Source organism: Kogia breviceps, chromosome 18, assembly GCF_026419965.1.
Source record: "Kogia breviceps isolate mKogBre1 chromosome 18, mKogBre1 haplotype 1, whole genome shotgun sequence".
In the NCBI taxonomy this organism is placed as follows: domain Eukaryota; kingdom Metazoa; phylum Chordata; class Mammalia; order Artiodactyla; family Physeteridae; genus Kogia; species Kogia breviceps.
The window spans coordinates 479,132-499,158 of record NC_081327.1 but is presented as its reverse complement, the minus strand read 5'-3'; the positions used below and the strand labels follow the sequence as shown (position 1 = coordinate 499,158).

General features: G+C 46.9%; 1 protein-coding gene across 19 annotated transcripts in view; it reads right to left on the bottom strand.

Moving 5' to 3' along the window:
* ZNF606 (zinc finger protein 606) overlaps positions 1-20,027 on the bottom strand; it is a 50,506-nt gene that overhangs the window by 10,468 nt on the left and 20,011 nt on the right. For 6 of the 19 annotated variants that reach the window (XM_067019861.1, XM_067019862.1, XM_067019857.1 and 3 more), the window contains exons 4-7: positions 11,525-11,632; positions 10,734-10,790; positions 1,699-1,825; positions 1,372-1,470 (exon numbers count right to left, since the gene is read on the bottom strand). In XM_067019861.1, the coding sequence (XP_066875962.1) occupies positions 1,372-1,470; positions 1,699-1,825; positions 10,734-10,790; positions 11,525-11,632 (391 nt within the window). Of the gene's footprint in view, positions 1-115; positions 233-855; positions 900-1,371; positions 1,471-1,698; positions 1,826-10,015; positions 10,105-10,733; positions 10,791-11,524; positions 11,633-12,702; positions 13,092-20,027 lie in introns of those variants that run through there. The other 13 variants (XM_067019877.1, XM_067019875.1, XM_067019872.1 and 10 more) reach the window with 10 other exon arrangements.

The window sequence follows — 20,027 nt, the reverse complement described above, 5'->3', positions numbered from 1 at the left end:
CTAGGAAGTAGGTATTTGTCAAACATTTAATGGCAATGTTTTAAAGCGTTACTGTCTGAGGTGATGGAAAACAGATGGGGTACACAATACACAAACCAGAAAATGAAAGGAAAACCTGAGGAGTGAGATGTCCATAGATTTGAAAAGTTCTAACATTATTCCTGGGAATCTAGAAGGCCCACGCATACACACTGTAGTTAAACTTTCAAAAGCCAAAGCCAAAGAGAGAATCCTGAAAGCAACAAGAGAGAAGCAAGTCATCACATACATGGGATCATCAACAAGATAAACAGCTTATTTCTCTTTAGAAACCAAGGAGGCCAGAGAGGAAAAAAAAATATGTCAACCATGAATTCTATACCTGGCAAAACTATCATTCAAAAATGGAGAAATCAAGACATTCTCCAATAAACAAAAGCTAAGAGTTTGCTGCTAGTAAACCTGCCCTACAAGAAATGCTAAAAGGAGTTCTTTAGGTTGAAATGGAAAGACACGAACTCGAAATACAGACCACCAGTAAATGTAACTACATAGGTAAATACAAGAAGACCATACAAATGCATTTTTTGTTTCTTTCCTATCTGATTTAAAAGACAACTACATAAAGCAATAATTATAAATAAATTATAAATGTTATGAATCTATGTTGAGACACATGTACAGATGTAATTTGTGACAATAATAGCACAAAAGAGGGAGGACAGAGATATACAGAAGCAACGTTTTTATATACTATCAATATTAAACTGATAGTCACCCAAACTAAATTGTTATAAATTAAGATATTAATTATAATTCCCAGGGCAACCACTAACAAAATAACCCCAAAATTTATAGTAAAAGGAAAGTGGTTACCTGTGTGTGCCTCTGTGTGTCTGTGTGTCTGTCTGTGTGCCTCTCTGGAGAATAATAATAATGTGGATAAGAGGAGAGAGTATAAGTGAGATTTTTTTCAGCTTACACATTTTATATAGCTTTGAGTTTTTTGAATCATGTAAATACATTATCTATATTTAAAAACATTTTTTGTTGTTTTTTGAAAGAAGAGTCAGTGTCTACATGCCACAAGTTTGGCAATAAAAAATTAAAAAGCAGGTAAACGAATAGAAGTCTTCTTAGACAAAGGGACAAAGCAGAGAACATGAGAGGTGAGGAGGGAAACTGTAGCATACAAAAACTGTTACCGCGTTAAAAAGGTGGGCATATTTGCTCTGAATCAACAGCAGAAAAAAGTCAATATAAGGGATAAAGCTCCTTGGAAGGAACTGTGACCGTATCTGAGGAAGTGAACTCCTCACGGCCTCAGCCCACTTCTCAAACAAGGAGGGCTTGGAGGAAGGTTCCTCGCTCCCACCTGGGGTCTGCTCTCACCTGGACAAGTGCCTTGAGGAGGATATGCCTGCTCCACTGACCACGGCTCTTCTCCTTGCTCCAACAGGGAGATGACCTCGGGCTTGGCGATCTGATTCCCTACATGTGGAGGAAAAACACAGACTTGTAGAGCCATGTAACTCTCCCTTGCCTATTTCTCATGAATGACTTCACTTCATGCTTTATGAGCAATAGGGATTTCGTCCTTGAACCTCAGGGCTCAAGATCATATCAGCCCTTCTAAGGCCTCGTAAGCTTGTAAACAGAGAGTAGCACAGGGGATAGCAAGGGGGACAGCATCGTTTACTTGGGCAGTCCCCGCCTTACCCACAGAGAGCAGATGCCCATAGGTCTCCAGCATCACATCACGGTACAGGGTCCTCTGAACAGGGTCCAGCTGCCCCCATTCCTCTTGGGTGAAGTCCACAGCCACATCTTTGAAGGTCACTGGTTCCTAAAAGAACACACATGTTCCTCCTCAGCCCAGAGCCACCCCCGCTCCAGTGTTTTCTGGGGCTGGAGTGAGGCTGACAGCCCTGGGGAGGAGAAAGTACACAGAGGAATTGTCCTGGATGCATTCAGTATTCTCACTGACGTGGGTCAGGTCTCACTGGGAGCCACCCAGGACCCTGAATTTGGGATGTACTCTTAGGGAGTTAGATATCTGGGCCCACAATAACCACAATAAAGATGAGCAGGTCTCTCCTAAGATCTTGCCCAATTCTAGTTAACACTGGCTAGTATGGACAGGACTCCCATCTGGGCAATTCCTCCTGCTTCTCTGGAACTGCAGTCACTTAGTAAGACCGAGACCAGGACCAGGATGGAGGCAGACTCTGTGCCCTGGTCACAGACCAGAGAACCTGGGGCTCAAGTCTGCTCCACGTGTGGATCTAGGACCTGGAAGGGTGACCACCTTCCTGGCCACAGCAGAGACACTTCTACTCCCAGATTGTCTCCGACCCAAGGACTGGAGGTAGGGGTGAGACAGGATTGAGCAGAGCAGCCCAAGCCAAAGAGAATCACTTACAGTTGCTGTCAAAGCACTTTGAGTTTGAAAAAGTTCAAACTGATGTTTTTAGGAAAAAAGAGAACCAGGAATACCCACTAGAAAGCTAAAGGGAAGTCTGATTTTTGCAATGAATGCATCCCTTACAGTCCTTTGAAGCCATCAACGTGAGCCCCAGGTATCTGGGCACTTCCAGGATGGGGCAGGGGACTGGAGAACGAGCTGTGCTTCATGGGAGGTGAGCGAGCAACAAACCCCACAGTCCCTGCTCCTTCCTAGGGCCCCCTCTTGGCCTGTCTGTGCACTACGGTCCTCCCCTCCATGTCAGTGCAGAATCATCCCCAGGACAAACACCCACTGAATGGATACACGTGCAGTGCGCTTCCACTCCAAGCAACCTTCCACTTCCTCACAGCCTGCTAATCACTTCTCTTTCACTCGCATGCGGCCTTCCTTTCTGTCTTGCAAGTCATCTCCGATCAGGGTCAGCCCTCATGCTGGTCTTCAGTGTAGACTTTACTCTGCTGGTCTGAACTGCTCCTCCTCCACCTTCACAGGACTGGCTCGAAACACAGAACTGCTTCTGCTCCAGTGATTCTCTAACTCCAAAAAGCATTTACAACCGCTAATCACAACATCCTTTAGTGAAACCCTCCTTAACCTTGGACTCCTCAATTCCAATTTTTTGATTTTCCTCTTACAGACATGCCCAGGCCTGTTTCCTTACTGGCTGCTGCTTCTACATTTTGGGGGTAAACTTTTTTTACTTAAGTGTAACACTCGGGTAGAGAAGTGCACAAAACCTAAGCGTGCACCATACATAAACTCAGTGCACTTTCAGCGTGATCACACTTGGGAGACGAGCTGGGAGGCCGGGCTTCCTGCCCAGGGTGCTCCTGGTGTGCCCGTCTCACGCTCCCTAATCTCCCTGAAGGGTGGCACCTACTTAGATGGCTTCAAAGGTCCATAGTTAACAAGGTCCAAACCCACACCGTGGCAGCTGTCAAGTTGGTGGACTGAGCCACAAGTTCACCTCCCACCCTTCCCAAGACCCCAACAGATCCCCACACACATACTTAAAAAGGAATCAAACCACCACATCTAATTGACACAGAAGGAATGAAATCACTAGAGATTCTGCAACCCCTAATAAAATAGTGGACATTGGCAATGATCATCAATTATTGCTAAACCACAGGTGAAAGGCAGAAAGGGAAATGTCCGATGGAGGGGTCAGGCTGACAATACCTGCACCCACTAATCCATCACATCACCTGGAAATGGGCCAACCAGACAACCTGTGCTCACTGATGCAGGAGAGTAAGAAGGACCCAGCACCACCTATCAAGTACTCTTGCCCAAAATACAAAGCCTGAATCTGCCCTAGCCTCTAGCTCAACTACCAGTCTATGGGAGACACTGGGATAGAGGAACTCATCCAAGGACATCACGAGGGCAAAATCAGGCAACCCAACCAGACAGGTGACCTGGTTTCTTCAGTATATGAAGCACATGCAACGTGCGGTCCTTGCTTGGATCCTGATCTGAATAAACCAACTGCAAAAGACGTTTTGGGGACAAGTGGGGAAAAGTGAATACGGGCTTGGTATTAGGTAATAGTAAGGAATTACTGTTGTTAATTTTGTTGGGTGTAATAAAGGTATTGTGTTTACTTTCTAAAAGGTATGTATGTCAGATACATACAGAGAAGTGTGAAATGATACAGTATCTGTGCTTCACTATAAAATACTCGTTTTTTTTTTTAAAGGTTGTCCGAATAAATGAAAAGGCAGAAAGCTGGAAGGTGACATTTGCTAAGGCTGGTGAATGTGGGTGTCTGTCGTCAGCTGAATAATGGCACTGCCAAAGAGGTCCACCTCCTAATGACTGTTACCTTAATATGACAAAAGATGTCATAGTTACAGAGATGTGATTACGTTAAGGATGTTGAGATGGGAAGACTATCTTGGATTATCCAATGGGCTCAATGAAATCACAGGGGTCCTTACAAGTGAAAGAGGTAGGAGGGTCTGCATCAGAGAAAAGGAGACAATGCAAGCAGAGGTCGGAGTGTTGCACACTGAAGATGGAGGACGGGGCCATGAGCCAAGAAATGGCAGGCAGCCTCTAGAAGCAAATGAAAGCAAGGAAGCAGCCTCTCCCCTGAGCTTCCAAAAGGAACACAACCCTGTAGACCCATTCTAGACTTCAGACTCCAGAACAAGAGAATAAATTCATGTTGTTCTACGCCATTAAGTTTGTGGTAATCTGTTATAGCGGCAACAGGAAACTCGTAGGGTTTTAAAATCTCCTAAAGTTTTTTTTAAGAAAGTAAACCACGTAACGGGCCAGCGAAGAGGCCATCGGCAGGTGGTGTTCTACACATTCCCACAAGATGGGGAGCAGAGGAGTGTGGCTGACCAAGGAAAGAGAGCAAAGGAGACCCCAGGCCTGCACGTTAGAAGGGGCTGCAGGGGAAGTAGAACCCCAGGAGAGGCTCTGAGCTTAAATGCCACTGAAGTCAGGAGACTGAGGCTGCAAGGTCTATACTCAGGACCTCTACATTCAGGACAACTTTGCCAGTTGCCCCACATCCCTGCCAGCCACTTTGCCTTGTGGGCAAAACTCCCTGGACCCTCCTCATACTCAAGAGTGTGGGAGGTTCTCAGGCTGCCTGGATGAGTGACCACCCTGGAGTTGAGACCCCTTCAGCCCAACACAGGGAGAGGGGAGAAGTCTGTGGCCTAACAGCCAGCTGTGCACCCAGGAAAGCAGAAGCAGAACTGACCTGGTGATCCTGGCCCACCGAGGCACATGGAGATTAGAGTGAGACTTGTCAGGGGACGGAGGGAGAGAGAGGGAGAGAGACAGATAGAGACAGAGACCTAGAGGCAGGTCAATCAGGAACCAGATCTGCTCAGGTGCACAAAGCAGATCTGTCAGACACAGCCTCACAGCTCTTCTCTGGTAAACAAAGACAGACCAGGGGGCCCCTGCACACATGAGGAACATCTGCACAGGTGGAAAGACTGAACTTAGCAGCTAAGAGGACAGAGAATCCAGGCAGCAGTAACATCCAACTTCCAATGACCTATACTTCTAATTCCCAGATTGGAAAGATTCGGTATAAAATAGGACAGGATAATACAAGAGGCTCAGAGAATATGAAGAAGAGATAAAAAACACAGCAATCAGGGGGCCATCTAACAGACAACCTCAGAAAAATAATATAAAGGAAAACAGGAGGGAATTTTTTAAAAACACAGGACTTCTTTAAAAAAGACACAAAACACTAGCCATAAACAAAGACAGATATATTTGACAAAAATATGCCAAAAAACATTTCACTGATAAAAGACACCATAGGGACAAGCTACAGATTTGGAGAAGATAATCCATATGCAGCAAAGACTCAGGATCCAGAAAGCATGAAATGCCTATGTATTAATGTGAGAGTCTACAGAAATTTAGGGATGGGAGACACACATAGAAGAAAATACAGATGGCCGATAACTCATTTAAAGACATTCAACCTCACTAGCAATCAAGGACATGCAAATTAAAATAATGCACTATACTTTTGTGGTCTTGAGGTAAACAAAAATTCAAAGACCCGATATTAATATTGTCAAGTGGCAGCAAAGATGCAGGGAAGTAGGCACCTTCTCTAAGTGGGGAGACTAAGAAGGGGCTTTGCCCTTTCAGAGCCACGTGGCAGCACTGGTCACACTGAAAACACAAACACCCTAAAACTCAGCAAAGTGCTGCCTCCAGGGTATGCCCAGATAAACTCACATGTGCGCACAAAGTAAAACTATGAGAACTTCCACAGGGCTCTGTTTGGAATAGGAAAAATGGTGGAAGGAGGAAGGACTTATAAGCCTATTCTCAGAAGAGATGAATAGAGTGTGCTTCTCTGATGTGGCAGAAGGAATGTACTTGACCTTCATCTACCACATGGATGGACCTCAAAATTGACCTTGAAAGGCATAGAAAAGTTACATGTAGAAAAAGCATTGTTAAAAAAACCAGATGATTACCTTATAATGTCTACATAGTTTACTACGTACATATGAATATGAAGATGGATTAACTGTGTACGTATCGTAAGTGGTTGTCAGGAAGGGTGGGAAAAGAGTGTGACTGGGGACTAAAAGGAACGAAAAGCAAATATGGCAAAACATTAACAGAGTAACTTGGAGTGGGGCCCTGGTTAATCACTTCTTACACTTTGCTGCAGTTATGGAATTTGTCAAAATAAAAATTTAAATAAAAAATATTTTCAGAGTTGAGAGATGTCGTCAAAACTGGAAGGGCCCATGGACTGCCAATCAGGAAGAAAAAAGACCCCCAGTGGAATATGCCCCAATGTCAGGGCCCACAACTCGTGGAGGCTTTAGGGATGCAAAGAAAATGCAAAACTGAGGCTGGTGATGAGACAGAAGAGACAGCAGAAGATAGGCACCTAGTCTCACCAGCTGTGGAGACAAGAGGTGGGGCTGGGAGCCGAAAGTCTCACTGTTACCTAATGCTTAGGAGCAAGGAAGCAGGACAGAGAAGGGCCCCACCCCCGAGGTAGGAGTGAGCCCTTCCATTTCATAGGTAACCCTTACCTGAACTCCTACTTTCCAAATATCATCTGCCAGGATGACTTGCAAAGATGTTTCACCCAAATTCTTGTAAACATTTTTGGACATGTTGCTTTGTACACAAGTATAATCGTTTATCTAGACATTCTGAGGCACTTTATGAAATCTGACACACCAGCCTCACGTTTAAACTACAGGAGGGTTTAAGGGAGGATGTAGGGGGTGCTGAGCTGGGTCTTAAGCTGTCTGCCTGACAGCTAAGGATCTCATCTGATTGCTCCTGCATTACCTGAATTCTCTTGACAACTGGCCCCTTCAAGGAACCTGGGGAAGTTCAGATATACTCTCTGGCATCTTCAGAATTTCATTATTTATTAATATTTTAGGGCAAGCTCTTTGCAGAGAAGGAAAATATAACTAAACCGTGCTCATCCTTGAGACAACCAAAGATGGAGGCAGACTATTCCATTAATTGGTGTTTTATGTGAATGTTTACTGTGCAGAAATCTTTTGTGGATTGTTATTGTGGGGGTTTGAGAGTTTCCATATTTGGGGGTGCTGGCTGGGGTTTCTATATGGGCTGGGATATTATTATTTTCCCTATTCATCAAAATAATGGGCTCCCACTAGCTGAAACTTCACTAACCAACATGTTTGTAAGATCGGACTATTCAGATAACAAGGGATGACAGCATTTGATATTTTCGCCAGGTGTATGCTTTATTTCAATAAATATTTAATTTGGAGGGAACAATAGGGGGATAAGGGGCTCTTGTGTCCCCAAGGCCTCACTTAATACAAAATTCACGCATTCAAGTCTTGAGTTTCCCACAGGGAAAGATCCAAAGTGGGTGTGGGGAGGGGCCAGGAGTACATGCTCACAAATCACAACTCTTCAGACACTAGAGGGTGGTGTTATTTGAATTCTCCGTTTTATTTTCTCGGCATTAACTCTAATAACTCTCAGAAACCCTCACGTAAATCGACAGCAGAGTTCAGCACAGCGGTTATTAGAACTTCTTCACAGCGCTTCACTACAGCTCACCTCTGTTCCCAGGCAACTGGTCAGGGCCCCCCTTTCAGCCTAGTCTAGCTTCACTATCGATCGTCTGCAAGTGACCGCACGTTGTAAGAGCCGCGAACACCAGTCACCCAAGCTGTGATGCCCTCATTACGTGGCTCAGACCTGAGACGGCAGTGCTGTGACGTGGGGACAGCATACTCACGACGTGCTTCACCAGGCAGCCTTGAAACCGTGGGAGGTTTCCTTAATTGTTTTTTAACTTGGCGGGAGGCGTAAAGCTAAGCAGAGATGTTATTAACATTTTTATATCACAGTATCTCACATTTGCTTGATTCATTATTTTAACTCAGAAATGAAAAACCTAAATATAGTAATGAAACTATTTTTGTCTCTCACAGCAGAGAATCATTAGAGTACATGTAAATTTGAAGAACTAGGATAAAAATCTCTCATTTAGAAAAAAACCCTAAAAAGCTGAAACAGTAAGTTAAAAATGGCTACTTCTAAGTCATGAAAAGAAATAAAATACTGATGAACGATATGACATACAGGACCTTTGAAAATATGCTAAGTGACAGAAGCCAGACACAAAAGGCCATATATTACATGATTCCCTTTACATGAAATGCCTACAATGCGCAAATACAGAGAAAGTAGATTAGTGGTTGCCAGGAGCTGAGAGCTGGGGAAACAGGGAGTGACTACTAATGGGTATAGGGTTTCTTTCTGGAATGATGAAAATGTTCTAGAATTAGATACTGGTGGTGTTTGTAGAGTTCTGTGAATATACTAAAGCCCACTGAACTACATACTTTAAAAAGTTGAACTTTATGGTACATGAATATTTTAATAAAGCTTTTATTTAAAAAGGCAGCCATTTTTTTAAGTGGCTGCCTCAAGAAAGGGGGCTGAGCAAGAGGGGAGGAGGGGGGTGACACCTGTCCAACAGCATGAACTGTGCTGCCCTATTTCTCTCAGGAGCCACCCTTGTGCCCTTACAGTCACGAAGTCCTCCTGCTTCAACTCCTTTATACCTCAGATCTTGCTCCCAGGTGCCGGTTAGACTGAAGCCTGATACGCCAGCCTGCTTCCCACAGCCCCCCTTCTTTCCACTTCCCTGCCAGGGGCAACTTTCCAGCCTCATTCTACACCCTGGTTCCTCCTGCTCCCAACACGTCTGAGGCTCCTCATTACCAGCAGGATGGAGACCCAGCTCTGTGGAGGGCATTCAGGATGCAGCTGGGTTTGTCCTCGCCTCTCTGGCCTAAAATCTAATATGGTCAGCCTTCACCCAGATGCTGCTCACGCAGTGTGTCCCCATGGTGCTACAGGAGGCCAGGTTCCTGCTCACCAGGCTACGCCCACCCAGCTGATGTGTCCCCTTAACCCCTTGGCTCAGGGGTGTTCTATCTCCCAGGCAGCCTCCTCTCCACAGCAAAAGGACCCCAGGTGCTCTGTGCCCCATGGCCTCTATGAAGACTCTCCCAAGGCATCAGTTATGCTCAGCTCCTCCAGGGCTCAGGGCCTCCCTAAGCACCTCTGGCTTGTGTCCTGAACCACATGTGCAGCACTAGGCGGATGGTGAGGTCTCAGTAGTTGACTGAACCACCCTGAAAAGTGGCATGGGAGCTCCTCAGGATGGGAGCTAATACTTCACCTTGTTCTCCTCCCAGCTCAGCAGCCATCATCAATCTGAGTCAGGTACTGAATACATGAGGGAAGGTGGGAGGGAAAAAGAGGAGGGGGCTGCTAGCCAAAAGGGGGTTGCCTCTTATCTACCAAACAGCCCACAGCACAGCTGGGGCTCGGGACTCTGAACAGGCTGGTTGACAATGAGGCTGCAAGTCATGGAAAACAGAATTCTCCCGATCTGTGCTCAGGAATCAATAAACCGATTCCTTCTCTACCCAAACCCTAGCTGTGGTCAACTGAGGAAGAACATCAACTGGGGTGGCCGGGAACACCCTGAACACCTTAGGGAACGGAGCAACCCTTCAAGAAAAAGCAGAAGCCCCATCTCACCTGGGCCTGGGCTGTTGGAAGCCTGGGGGCCCTCCTCCTCTCCTCAGGGGTCTTCTCCAGGCACCAGGTAGAGTCCTGAGGACACAGAGCTGGGGGAGGAAAGTGAAGTCACAGAGGAAGTTCTCTCTGCCAGAAGTGTGCCCACATGAGTTCCAACTCCTGACGCTGTCCTTCCCCTTTGGGCAAGGGAAAAACCCTACCTCCTCATGTTACAGATGAAAGCAGTGGGACCGAGAAGTTAAAGAATGTGCCTAAACACATGAACCATCCCCCCTTGCTCTGAGGCACTGTCTTAGACAAAGTGTCTCTTCACCGACCTTCCAGGCCTGAGCCCTAAGTGGCCACACATTCATTCTCATGCAGCCTGTCCTGAAGATATCATCACACTGTATCCCCCAGTGGAGTGTTCCGGTCCCTCCCTGTTCCAGCTCTGCCCAGAGACAGAGCTGGACCAGACCCCACACCCACGGCCCCCTCCTCCCCAGCTCGAATTCCCTGGCAATGGCAAGTTACTGCTGGGAGAGACCACAACATGTTAAGCAATGTGGCTGATGGGGACACAAGCTGTTTTTTTTGTTTTTTGTTTTTGCCACACCATGAGGCACGTTGGATCATAGTCCCCCGACCAGGGATGCAACCCGTATCTCCAGCAATGGAAGCGTGGAGTTTTAACTGCTGGACCACCAGGGAAGTCCAGGGACAAAAGTTGTTGACTCACCCCAGGAGGCCCACGGGTCAACAGCCGCCATCCCCCAGGACTGGTCCCTAAGGATACCTGCATCAGAGGATCCGGTTAGGACAAGGAAAGGAGAGAACTGGGACACCAATCCTAGTGACTAAAGGCTACAAATGGAAAAGGAGAACTGTCTCACTAATGCGCAAAACAAAATTCCGTAAGTAGAGTCCAAGGACATGTGAAACAAACGCAACATCAGCTAGATTTATAGCATTAATGCACAGGTGGGTCACTTTCAGGAATTTTATTGATATGATACAGCAACAGAACCATTACAAACAGAACTCCTTAAACGGGCTGGAGAGGTATTTGATAAAATTTAACATTACTTAATTAAAAAAAAATATTAGTAGAAAGAAACTCCTTTGATGTCCTTAATGACAGATACATGAAAGCTCGCTTAAAGATAAAACACACCACTGACACTATTTTAACATTGCTCTTATATTATAAACCAGTGCTATATAGTGAGAAACAATAATAATAGTAAAAACTACGGGAGTAGTAGAGAAATTTTGGTTGTACATACGACTGTCACACAAATCACTAGAAAATTTCTTAGAACTAATGAGACTTCTCAGGAGATGACTATGAATTACACAAAAATTACATTGTCTTTAACACAAACAACCAATTTTTTAAAGAAATCTCACTCAGTTCTAATTCTGTACCAAGACAGAGGAGCCCCCCCCACCCCAAATCCCAAAAGCCCTCAGTCCCTCTCCAGCAGATCATTGCTGGGGAGGCCCAGAAGAAACGAGATTTGTACTCACCCCAGGAAGCCCACGGGTTGATGGCTGCCATCCTGCAGGATTAATCCACCAGGAGCTTGCCCAGGAGCAGTGGATTGGGTGATTAATGAAAGCAACTGCAATACCCACCTAGTGATAAAAGTGTAAAAAAACAAAAAATGGTCTTTTCTCACAGAAGATCCAGTGGGAATAAAGAAAACACATCCATAGAAACAACAAAAGACTCCTACAGAGCATTATAAGAATACAATTTACATGTCAGAAACATAACAGAATTTAAGAGAAATGAAGGGTGACAAGAATTAGCTGAAAAATGGGCACGTTCCAGAATAAGAGGGCAGAAATTTGTCAACAGTCTCAACAGACAGCTACTGACAACGACAAGGTAGCTTTTCTGTTGATTTAACCAAAATTACTGTAAAATCTACCTACAACCTTCACACGTTAAGTGGTTGGCTAGAGCAGAAAGGAAGGAGAAACGGGAGAATGACTGCTTAATGGGTTCAGGGGGTTTTTACTTGGGGGGGGGGGTTATGAAAATGTTCTGGAATTATATAGTGGTGATGACTGCACAACGTTCTGAAAGCACAACAAAATCACTGACTTGTACGATTAAATGGTTAATTTTATGTTACGAAAATTTTATCTTTAAAAAAAAAAAATCCACCTGGAAGACCTACCAGGCCCAAGTCTGTCTGTCTCTTCTGGTGCAGAGGCCAACAGAAAGCCGGGTTTGGAGCCCAGACCACCCCCAACTCCCTAAGTTCTAGGCTTATTTATGCAAGTCCCGCGACCTCTCTGAGGGCCCGACGCCCACTGGCAGAGCTCTGCGGATTCCTGGGAGCGTGCATAAAGCGCTGGGACGCCCACTGGGCACCAGGAGCACCGGGATCTGCGCCCAAACTCCAAGTCGGCACACTGAGTATTCTGCACTCTTGCCTGCAACTTCACAAAGTCCTCCGGTCACTGTACGTTTAAAGGAGCCCTGGGCTGTTCCCAACCCCCTTTTGACTTGCCTCCGCGTCAGATGAGAACGGGCTCGTACGAGAAACGCCCGCCAGGGAAGGAAAGGTGGACTCCCCGGAACGGCCTCGGAGGCGTCCTCGCCTCCTGCTTCTTGGCCTCCCGCCCCTGATTTCCTCCGCAACCCTGCCGCGGGTGCGATGCTCACAGCCCGTCCCGGGAACGGCCGGACTCACCTGGTTCGCAGCCACCGGCCTCGCACCCCTGCGGGCCTATGCCCGCCGCTCTTCGCGGGCGACTTAACAAGCTAGCGTTTGCTTCGCCGGGGACGTTCGGCCCGGCTCGCCCGTGCGTCTGGGGTTCCCGCCCGGAGGACAAAGGCCCGACGCGCAGGGTTCAGCCGGGCCCGCCCAGCCGCTCCAGCGCGGCCGCGAGGCCGTAGGCGGGCCAAGGGCCCCGCCCTGGCGTCGCGCCCGCCGCAAGTGTAGGCGTCGGCTCTCCCCACCCGTTCTCCCGATCCTCCCGGCCGGCGGCAGCAGCAGCAATAGCAACCCCACGGACTGGGTGACCGCCTCACCTCAGCAGCGGACAATGGCGGCCGCTACCCCCACCCCGGCCCGGCGTCGACCGGGGCGCGCCGCGCAGACTGCTGGGAGTGGTAGTTCCAGGCGGAGCACTTCCGGTTGGACTGGAAGCGCCACCTTGGCAAGTTCCTGGAGGTGCTCGGCCCCGGAGTTACGCCTTCTAGGGATTTACGTGGACCGCAGTGCCAGTGACCTCGGCGAGGCGGGCGGTGCTTTCCCAGCCGCGGATCGCGCTCCCCAGCCACCGCTGCCCGACGTTAGGGGGCCTCGGTAAATCGCCGGTCGGCGAGCCTCAGTTTGCCCGTCCGTAAAATGGCGGCTCGCGGTAGCCGCACTTAGCAGGGGGAACTTGGTTGAAGTCTCAGCACTTTCTTTTTCTTTCAGTAGTTAGAAGATTGTAAGGAAGTGGTTGTTATGATACCCTTTTCGGACAAGGAACCTAATTTTGAGCTTCCCCTCACATATGAAGCCCTACTCCTTGTTACCGAGACGAATTTGAGTCCGCTGGACCGAGGCCTCCTTACCAGCTGTGTTGGAGGTGACCCTTGCCCAGAGCTCCCTAGCCCCTTCCTCCTTGCCCCTTATTCGCCATGCCTGTTCATCTCTCCCCCCTAGTTTCGACTGTTTAGTTGGGGGAACAGCATGGTGGTCAGAGAGAGAGAGTGGCCAATTGCAGAGAGCCTTAGGGGCATCGGAGTGGCTCTGGCTGTCAGCCAGGCCATGGTTCTGAGCAGAGCAGTCATGGGCTCTGGCCTCCTCAAAGGATCACTCACTCTGGCTTCTGTGTGGAGAGCAGACTTAAAGAGGGTGAGGGAAGGACCAGAGTGACCTTTGTACCAATGCAGTAATCAACGTGGGTGGTGATCCGTGGTCAGACTGTGGAAATGTTAGTGTTCTAAAGGGAGCGCCAACAGGCAGTAGGTTAAAGGTTGTGCATCATGGGCTGCAGTCCAGTGTGTAATACCCAGACCAAGGAAGGGCATGGAGGAGGCCTCTCAATGCAGAGCTGTTCACCATGGCCTGGTTGGGGAGTGGGTTACAGGTGTGTGATGATACTGCTTCCCTCGTACCCAGGCCCTCTCCTACTTCAGGTACCCCAGCTTGTTGGATGGTACCTTATTCTCTGTGTCATGAGGTGGCAAACGCTGGGGCGAACAGCCACCTTGGATGCCACATTATGGAAGTCTGGGCTACGTCTGAGCTGTTACTGAGGTTTCTGAGTGGGGAGAGACCAGAGCAGTAGGAGAATCTAGGTTGTCTGTGGACATGCCCTTCCTCTGAGAGGTGCCCAAAATGTGGTCACCCCATGCCACGTGAAGGGCTTCAGCTGGTTCCATTTCCTCATAACCAGATAAGAATGAAAGGTAAAGGGAGGGGCTTCCCTGGTGGCTCAGTGGTTAAGAATCCACCTGCCAATGCAGGGGACACAGGTTTGAGCCCTGGTCTGGGAAGATCCCACGTGCTGCAGAGCAACTAAGCCCGTGCGCCACAACTACTGAGCCTGTGTTCTAGAGCCCGTGAGCCACAACTACTGAAGCCCGTGCACCTAGAGCCCATGTTCTGCAACAAGAGAAGCCACTGCAATGAGAAGTCTGCACGGCACAATGAAGAGTAGCCCGCACTGGCCACAACTAGAGAAAACCTGTATGCAGCAAGGAAGACCCAATGCAGCCAAAAATAAATAAATAAAAATTAATTATTATTTTTTCTTTTTTTAAGGAAAAGGGAGGAGGAGTCCAGGATACATTACTTGGAACAAGTAGGGTATTTTATGAACTGGGTTGTAGGGTCACCAATAGTATAATAACTAGCACAAGTCAGCTAGACTTGAAGTTACCTTATGCTCTCAAATCCTCGGATTAACTCATCTTCTCCAGCTAAGAGTCCAAGATTTTTTTTTTTTTTCCGGTAGGCGGGCCTCTCACCGCTGTGGCCTCTCCCGTTGCGGAGCACAGGCTCCGGACGCACAGGCTCAGCGGCCATGGCTCACGGGCCCAGCGGCTCCGCGGCATGTGGGATCTTCCCGGACCGGGGCACGAACCCTTGTCCCCTGCATCGGCAGGCGGACTCTCAACCACTGCGCCACCAGGGAAGCCCAACACTATGGGCTTCTGAGTCCCCCCAGAAGGACGTCAAGATGCTTCTCTACTGCTGGTGACCCCGCAGAAGGTCCCCCTTCCATAGCTTTTCTTTGCCACCAGTTCACCATTCAGCATCCAATTTCTCACATACATAGTAAACTCGTAAGAGATTCAATGAAACCCTGTGAACACACTCCTAAGCTGGGAAAAAAAAAAAAAAAAAAAAGAACATCAACCTACAGGCTGAAACACCTGTGTTTCCCTTGCCACTAGAAACCCCCCTTCCTCCCGAGGCAGCCACTATCCTGAATGAGATTTGGGTCACTCCATATATTTCCTGAAACTTTACATGCCTATATTTGAGAGCAATACAACGCACATTTTGCATTCATAAAAATGCATAAGATTTCGGGCTTCCCTGGTGGCGCAGTGGTTGGGAGTCCGCCTGCCGATGCAGGGGACGCGGGTTCGTGCCCCGGTCCGGGAGGATCCCACATGCCGCGGAGCGGCTGGGCCCGTGAGCCATGGCCACTGAGCCTGCGCGTCCGGAGCCTGTGCTCCGCAACGGGAGAGGCCACAGCAGTGAGAGGCCCGCATACCGCAAAAAAAAAAAAAAAAAAAAAAAAAAAAAAAAAAAAGCATAAGATTTCATCTGCAACTTGCATTTTTTTTTTTTTTTTTTTTTTTTTTTGCGGTGACGTGGACCATTTTTTTAAAGTCTTTATATTGAATTTGTTACAATATTGCTTCTGTTTTATGTTTTGGTTTTTTGGCCATGAGGCATGTGGGATCTTAGCTCCGTAACCAGGGATCGAACCTGCACTCCCCTGCACTGCAATGCAAAGTCTTAACCACTTGACAGCCAGGGAAGTCCCAACAACTGCCTTTTTATATGCTTGTAATGAACAACTGGAAATTGAAAATAGTAAAAATAACATTTACCACAACATCAAAAAATATGAAATAGGGATAAGTGTGACAAAAGATGTGAAGAATTCGTACACTGAAAACAAAATATTGCTGACAGAAATTAAAGAAGACCTAAACAAATAGAGAAATATACTTGTTTATATGTTAGAGGACTCAGTGTTGTTAGGATGTCAATTATCTTCAAATTGATCTATAGATTCAATGCATTTCCAATCAAAATCCCAGCAGGAATTTTTGTAGACATGGAATCACGAAAATGCAAAGACCTAGAATAATAAAAACAACTCAGAAATGAAGAAAATTGGAGAGTTAGCACTATCTGATCTCAAAAATTATTATAAAGTACATAATTGAAACAGCATGGTATTGGTATAAACAGGTACATCAATGAAACAGAATATATAGTTCAGAAATAAGCCCATACATCTATGGATAACTGATTTTTTACAAAGGCACAGAAGGCAACACAGTGGGAAAAGGACAGCCTTTGCAACAAGTAGTAGTGGAACAACAGGATATCTATCTTTACATTTTTTTAAAAAAAGAACTTTGATCCTTAACTCACACCGTGTACAAAAATTAAATAAATGTGGATCAACAATAAGAACCCAATTTTTGAAAAAAGGGTAAAATATTTTCATGAAAGAAAATAGGCAAATGACAAACAAGCACTTGAAAAGATGTTCAACATCAATAGTAATTAGAGAAATATAAATTAAAACCACAATGAGTGGCTTCCCTGGTGGCGCAGTGGTTAAGAATCCGCCTGCCGATGCAGGGGACACGGGTTCGTGCCCTGGTCTGGGAAGATCCCACATGCTGTGGAGCAGCTGGGCCCGTGAGCCATGGCCGCTGAGCCTGTGCATCCGGAGCCTGTGCTCCACAACGGGAGAGGCCACAACAGTGAGAGGCCCGCATACCACACACACACACACACACAAAAAAAAAGAATAAAGGGGACACAGGTTCAGTCCCTGGTCTGGGAAAATCCTACATGCCACAGAGCAACTAAGCCCATGCACCACAGCTACTGAGCCTGTGCTCTAGAGCCCGTGAGCCACAACTACTGAGCCCGCGTGCCACAACTACTGAAGCCCACGCACTCGGAGCCCATGCTCTGCAACAAGAGTAGCCGCTGCAATGAGAAGCCCGCATACCCCAATGAAGAGTAGCCCCCGCTCACCAAAACTAGAGAAAGCCCACGTGCAGCAACAAAGACCCAACACAGCCAAAAATAAATAAATAAAATAAATTTTATTTTAAAAACACACACAACGAGAATCCAATACACATCTACTGGAGCTGCAAAAGTCAAACAGACTGATCATACCAAATATTGATGGGGATGTGGAGGAACTGGAACTCTCATACTTTGCTGATGGGAATGTAAAATGGTATAACCACTTTGAAAAACAAAATGACAGTTTCTTAAAATGCTGAACTTACACCTACTGTATGATCCAGATATTTTAATCCTATTTATCCAAAAGGAAATATATGTCCATACAAAGACTTGTCCACTATACTAGTGTTCATAGCAGCTTTATTTGTAATAGCCCCAAACTAGAAACAACCCAAATGTCCTGGATAGACAAATTGTGGTAGATCCATAAAATGGAATACTCGTCAGCAGTAAAATAGAATGACCTATTGATACATGCAACAACATGGATGGATCTCAAAATAATTATGCTAAGTAAAAGAAGCCAGTTCCCCCTCCCCAAAAGAAGAGTATGCAACATATCATTCCACTTATATACAAGTCTAGAAAATTCAAGCTCATCTATAGTAACCAAAAGCAGACCTGTGGTCATTTGGGAACAGGAATGGGGAAGGGTGTGGAGAGGTAGGAGGAGGGACTTTAAGGGGCATGAAGAAACGTGCAGGGGTGATGGTCATATTCATTTTCTTGATTGTGGTGATGGTTTTACAGATTTAAACGTCAAAATTGGAACATCCCTGGAGGTCCAGTGGTTAAGACTCAGCATTTCCATTGCAGGGGGCATGGGTTCAATCCCTGACAGAAGAACTAAGATCCCAAAAGTCGCATGGCATGGCCAAAGGAATAAAAAATAATTTTTTAAAAAAAGGTCAAGGAGAAAAAAAAAAGTCAGGTGGACTTCCCTGGTGGTCCAGTGGTAAAGAATCCACCTTCCAATGCAGGGGACGCAGGTTCGACCCCTGGTCAGGGAACTAAGATCCTACATGCTGCAGGGCAACTAAGCCTGAGCGGCTCAACTAGAGAGAGAAGCCCACGTGCCCCAACGAAGGATCCTGCATACCGCAGTGAAGTGCCGCAACTAAGACACGATGCAGCCAAAAATAAATATTTTTTAAAAAGGTCAAAATTTTGAAATTGTACACTTTAAATACGTGCAGTTTATTTTTATTTATTTGGCTGCGTTGGGTCTTCGTTGCTGTGCTCGGGCTTTCTCTAGTTGCGGTGAGCGGGAGACAGTCTTCATTGCGGTGCACGGGTTTCTCATTGTGGTGGCTTCTCTTGTTGCGGAGCACAGGCTCTAGGCACAAGGGCTTCAGTAGTTGTATCACGCGGGCTCAGTATTTGCGGCACACAGGCCCTAGAGTGCATGAGCTCAGTAGTTGTGGCTCACAGGCTCTCGAGCACAGGCTCAGTAGTTGTGGCGCACGGGCTTAGTTGCTCCGCAGCATGTGGGATCGTCTAGGACCAGGGATTGAGCCCGTGTCCCCTGAATTGGCAGGTATTCTTGTACGCGGGCCTCTCAGTGTTGTGGCCCCTCCCGTTGCGGAGCACAGGCTCCGGACGCACAGGCTCAGCGGCCATGGCTCATGGGCCCAGCCGCTCCGCGGCACGTGGGATCTTCCCGGACTGGGGCACGAACCCGTAACCCCTACATCGGCAGGCGGACTCTCAACCACTGCGCCACCAGGGAAGTCCATGTGCAGTTTATTATGTGTCAATTATATTGCAATTAAGCTGATTAGAAAGTCTTTTAGGAGAAAATACAAGATACTATTTTTAGGACCCAAATGTAGTTAGGATTTTGAACTGAAGACATAAAACACAAACAATGAAAAAGAAAAGACTTTTAAAAAATCCTTCTTTTCTTCAAAGGACACCATAAACAAAGTAAAAGATAGGACTCCATGCTTCCACTGCATGCACAGCTTGCGGGACCCCAGTTACCCCACCAGGGACTGAACCCAGGCCACGGCAGTGAAAGCACCAAATCCTAACCACTAGACCACAAGGGAACTCCCTGCAATTAACTTTATTGAGTACTTAGGATTTTTGTTATTTCAACTGTTTAAAAAAACAACAAAAACAAAATGGAAAAAGATCTTTCCAAAATGATTGGATATTTACCTAAGGAAATTATTCTCACATAAAATCTCTAGAAGAACATCATTAACAACAACAAGGGGCTTCCCTGGTGGCGCAGTGGTTGAGAATCCACCTGCCGATGCAGGGGACACGGGTTTGTGCCCCGGTCCGGGAAGATCCCACATGCCACGGAGCGGCTAGGCCCGTGAGCCATGGCCGCTGAGCCTGCGCGTCCGGAGGCCTGTGCTCCGCAAAGGGAGAGGCCGCACCAGTGAGAGGCCCGCGTACCAAAAAAAAAACACCACCAACAAGAAAAAGTTACTGTGGCCAATAACACTGAAAATGTTATTTTCAGGCCATGGCAGTGACAGTGCTGAACCCTAACCACTAGACCACCAGGGAGCTCCCTGCAAATTTTTTAAAAAATATTTATTTATTTATTTGGCTGCACTGGGTTTAGTTGTGACATGTGGGGTCTTTGTTGCCACGTGCCAGATCTTTAGTTGCGGCATGCGGGCTATGTTAGTTGCAGCATGCGGGATCTACTTCTTTGACCAGGGATCGAACCTGGGCCCCCTGCATTGGGAGCACAGAGTCTTAACCACTGGACCACCAGGGATTTCTGAATACTGATCTTGTATCATGCAATCCTGCTATACTCA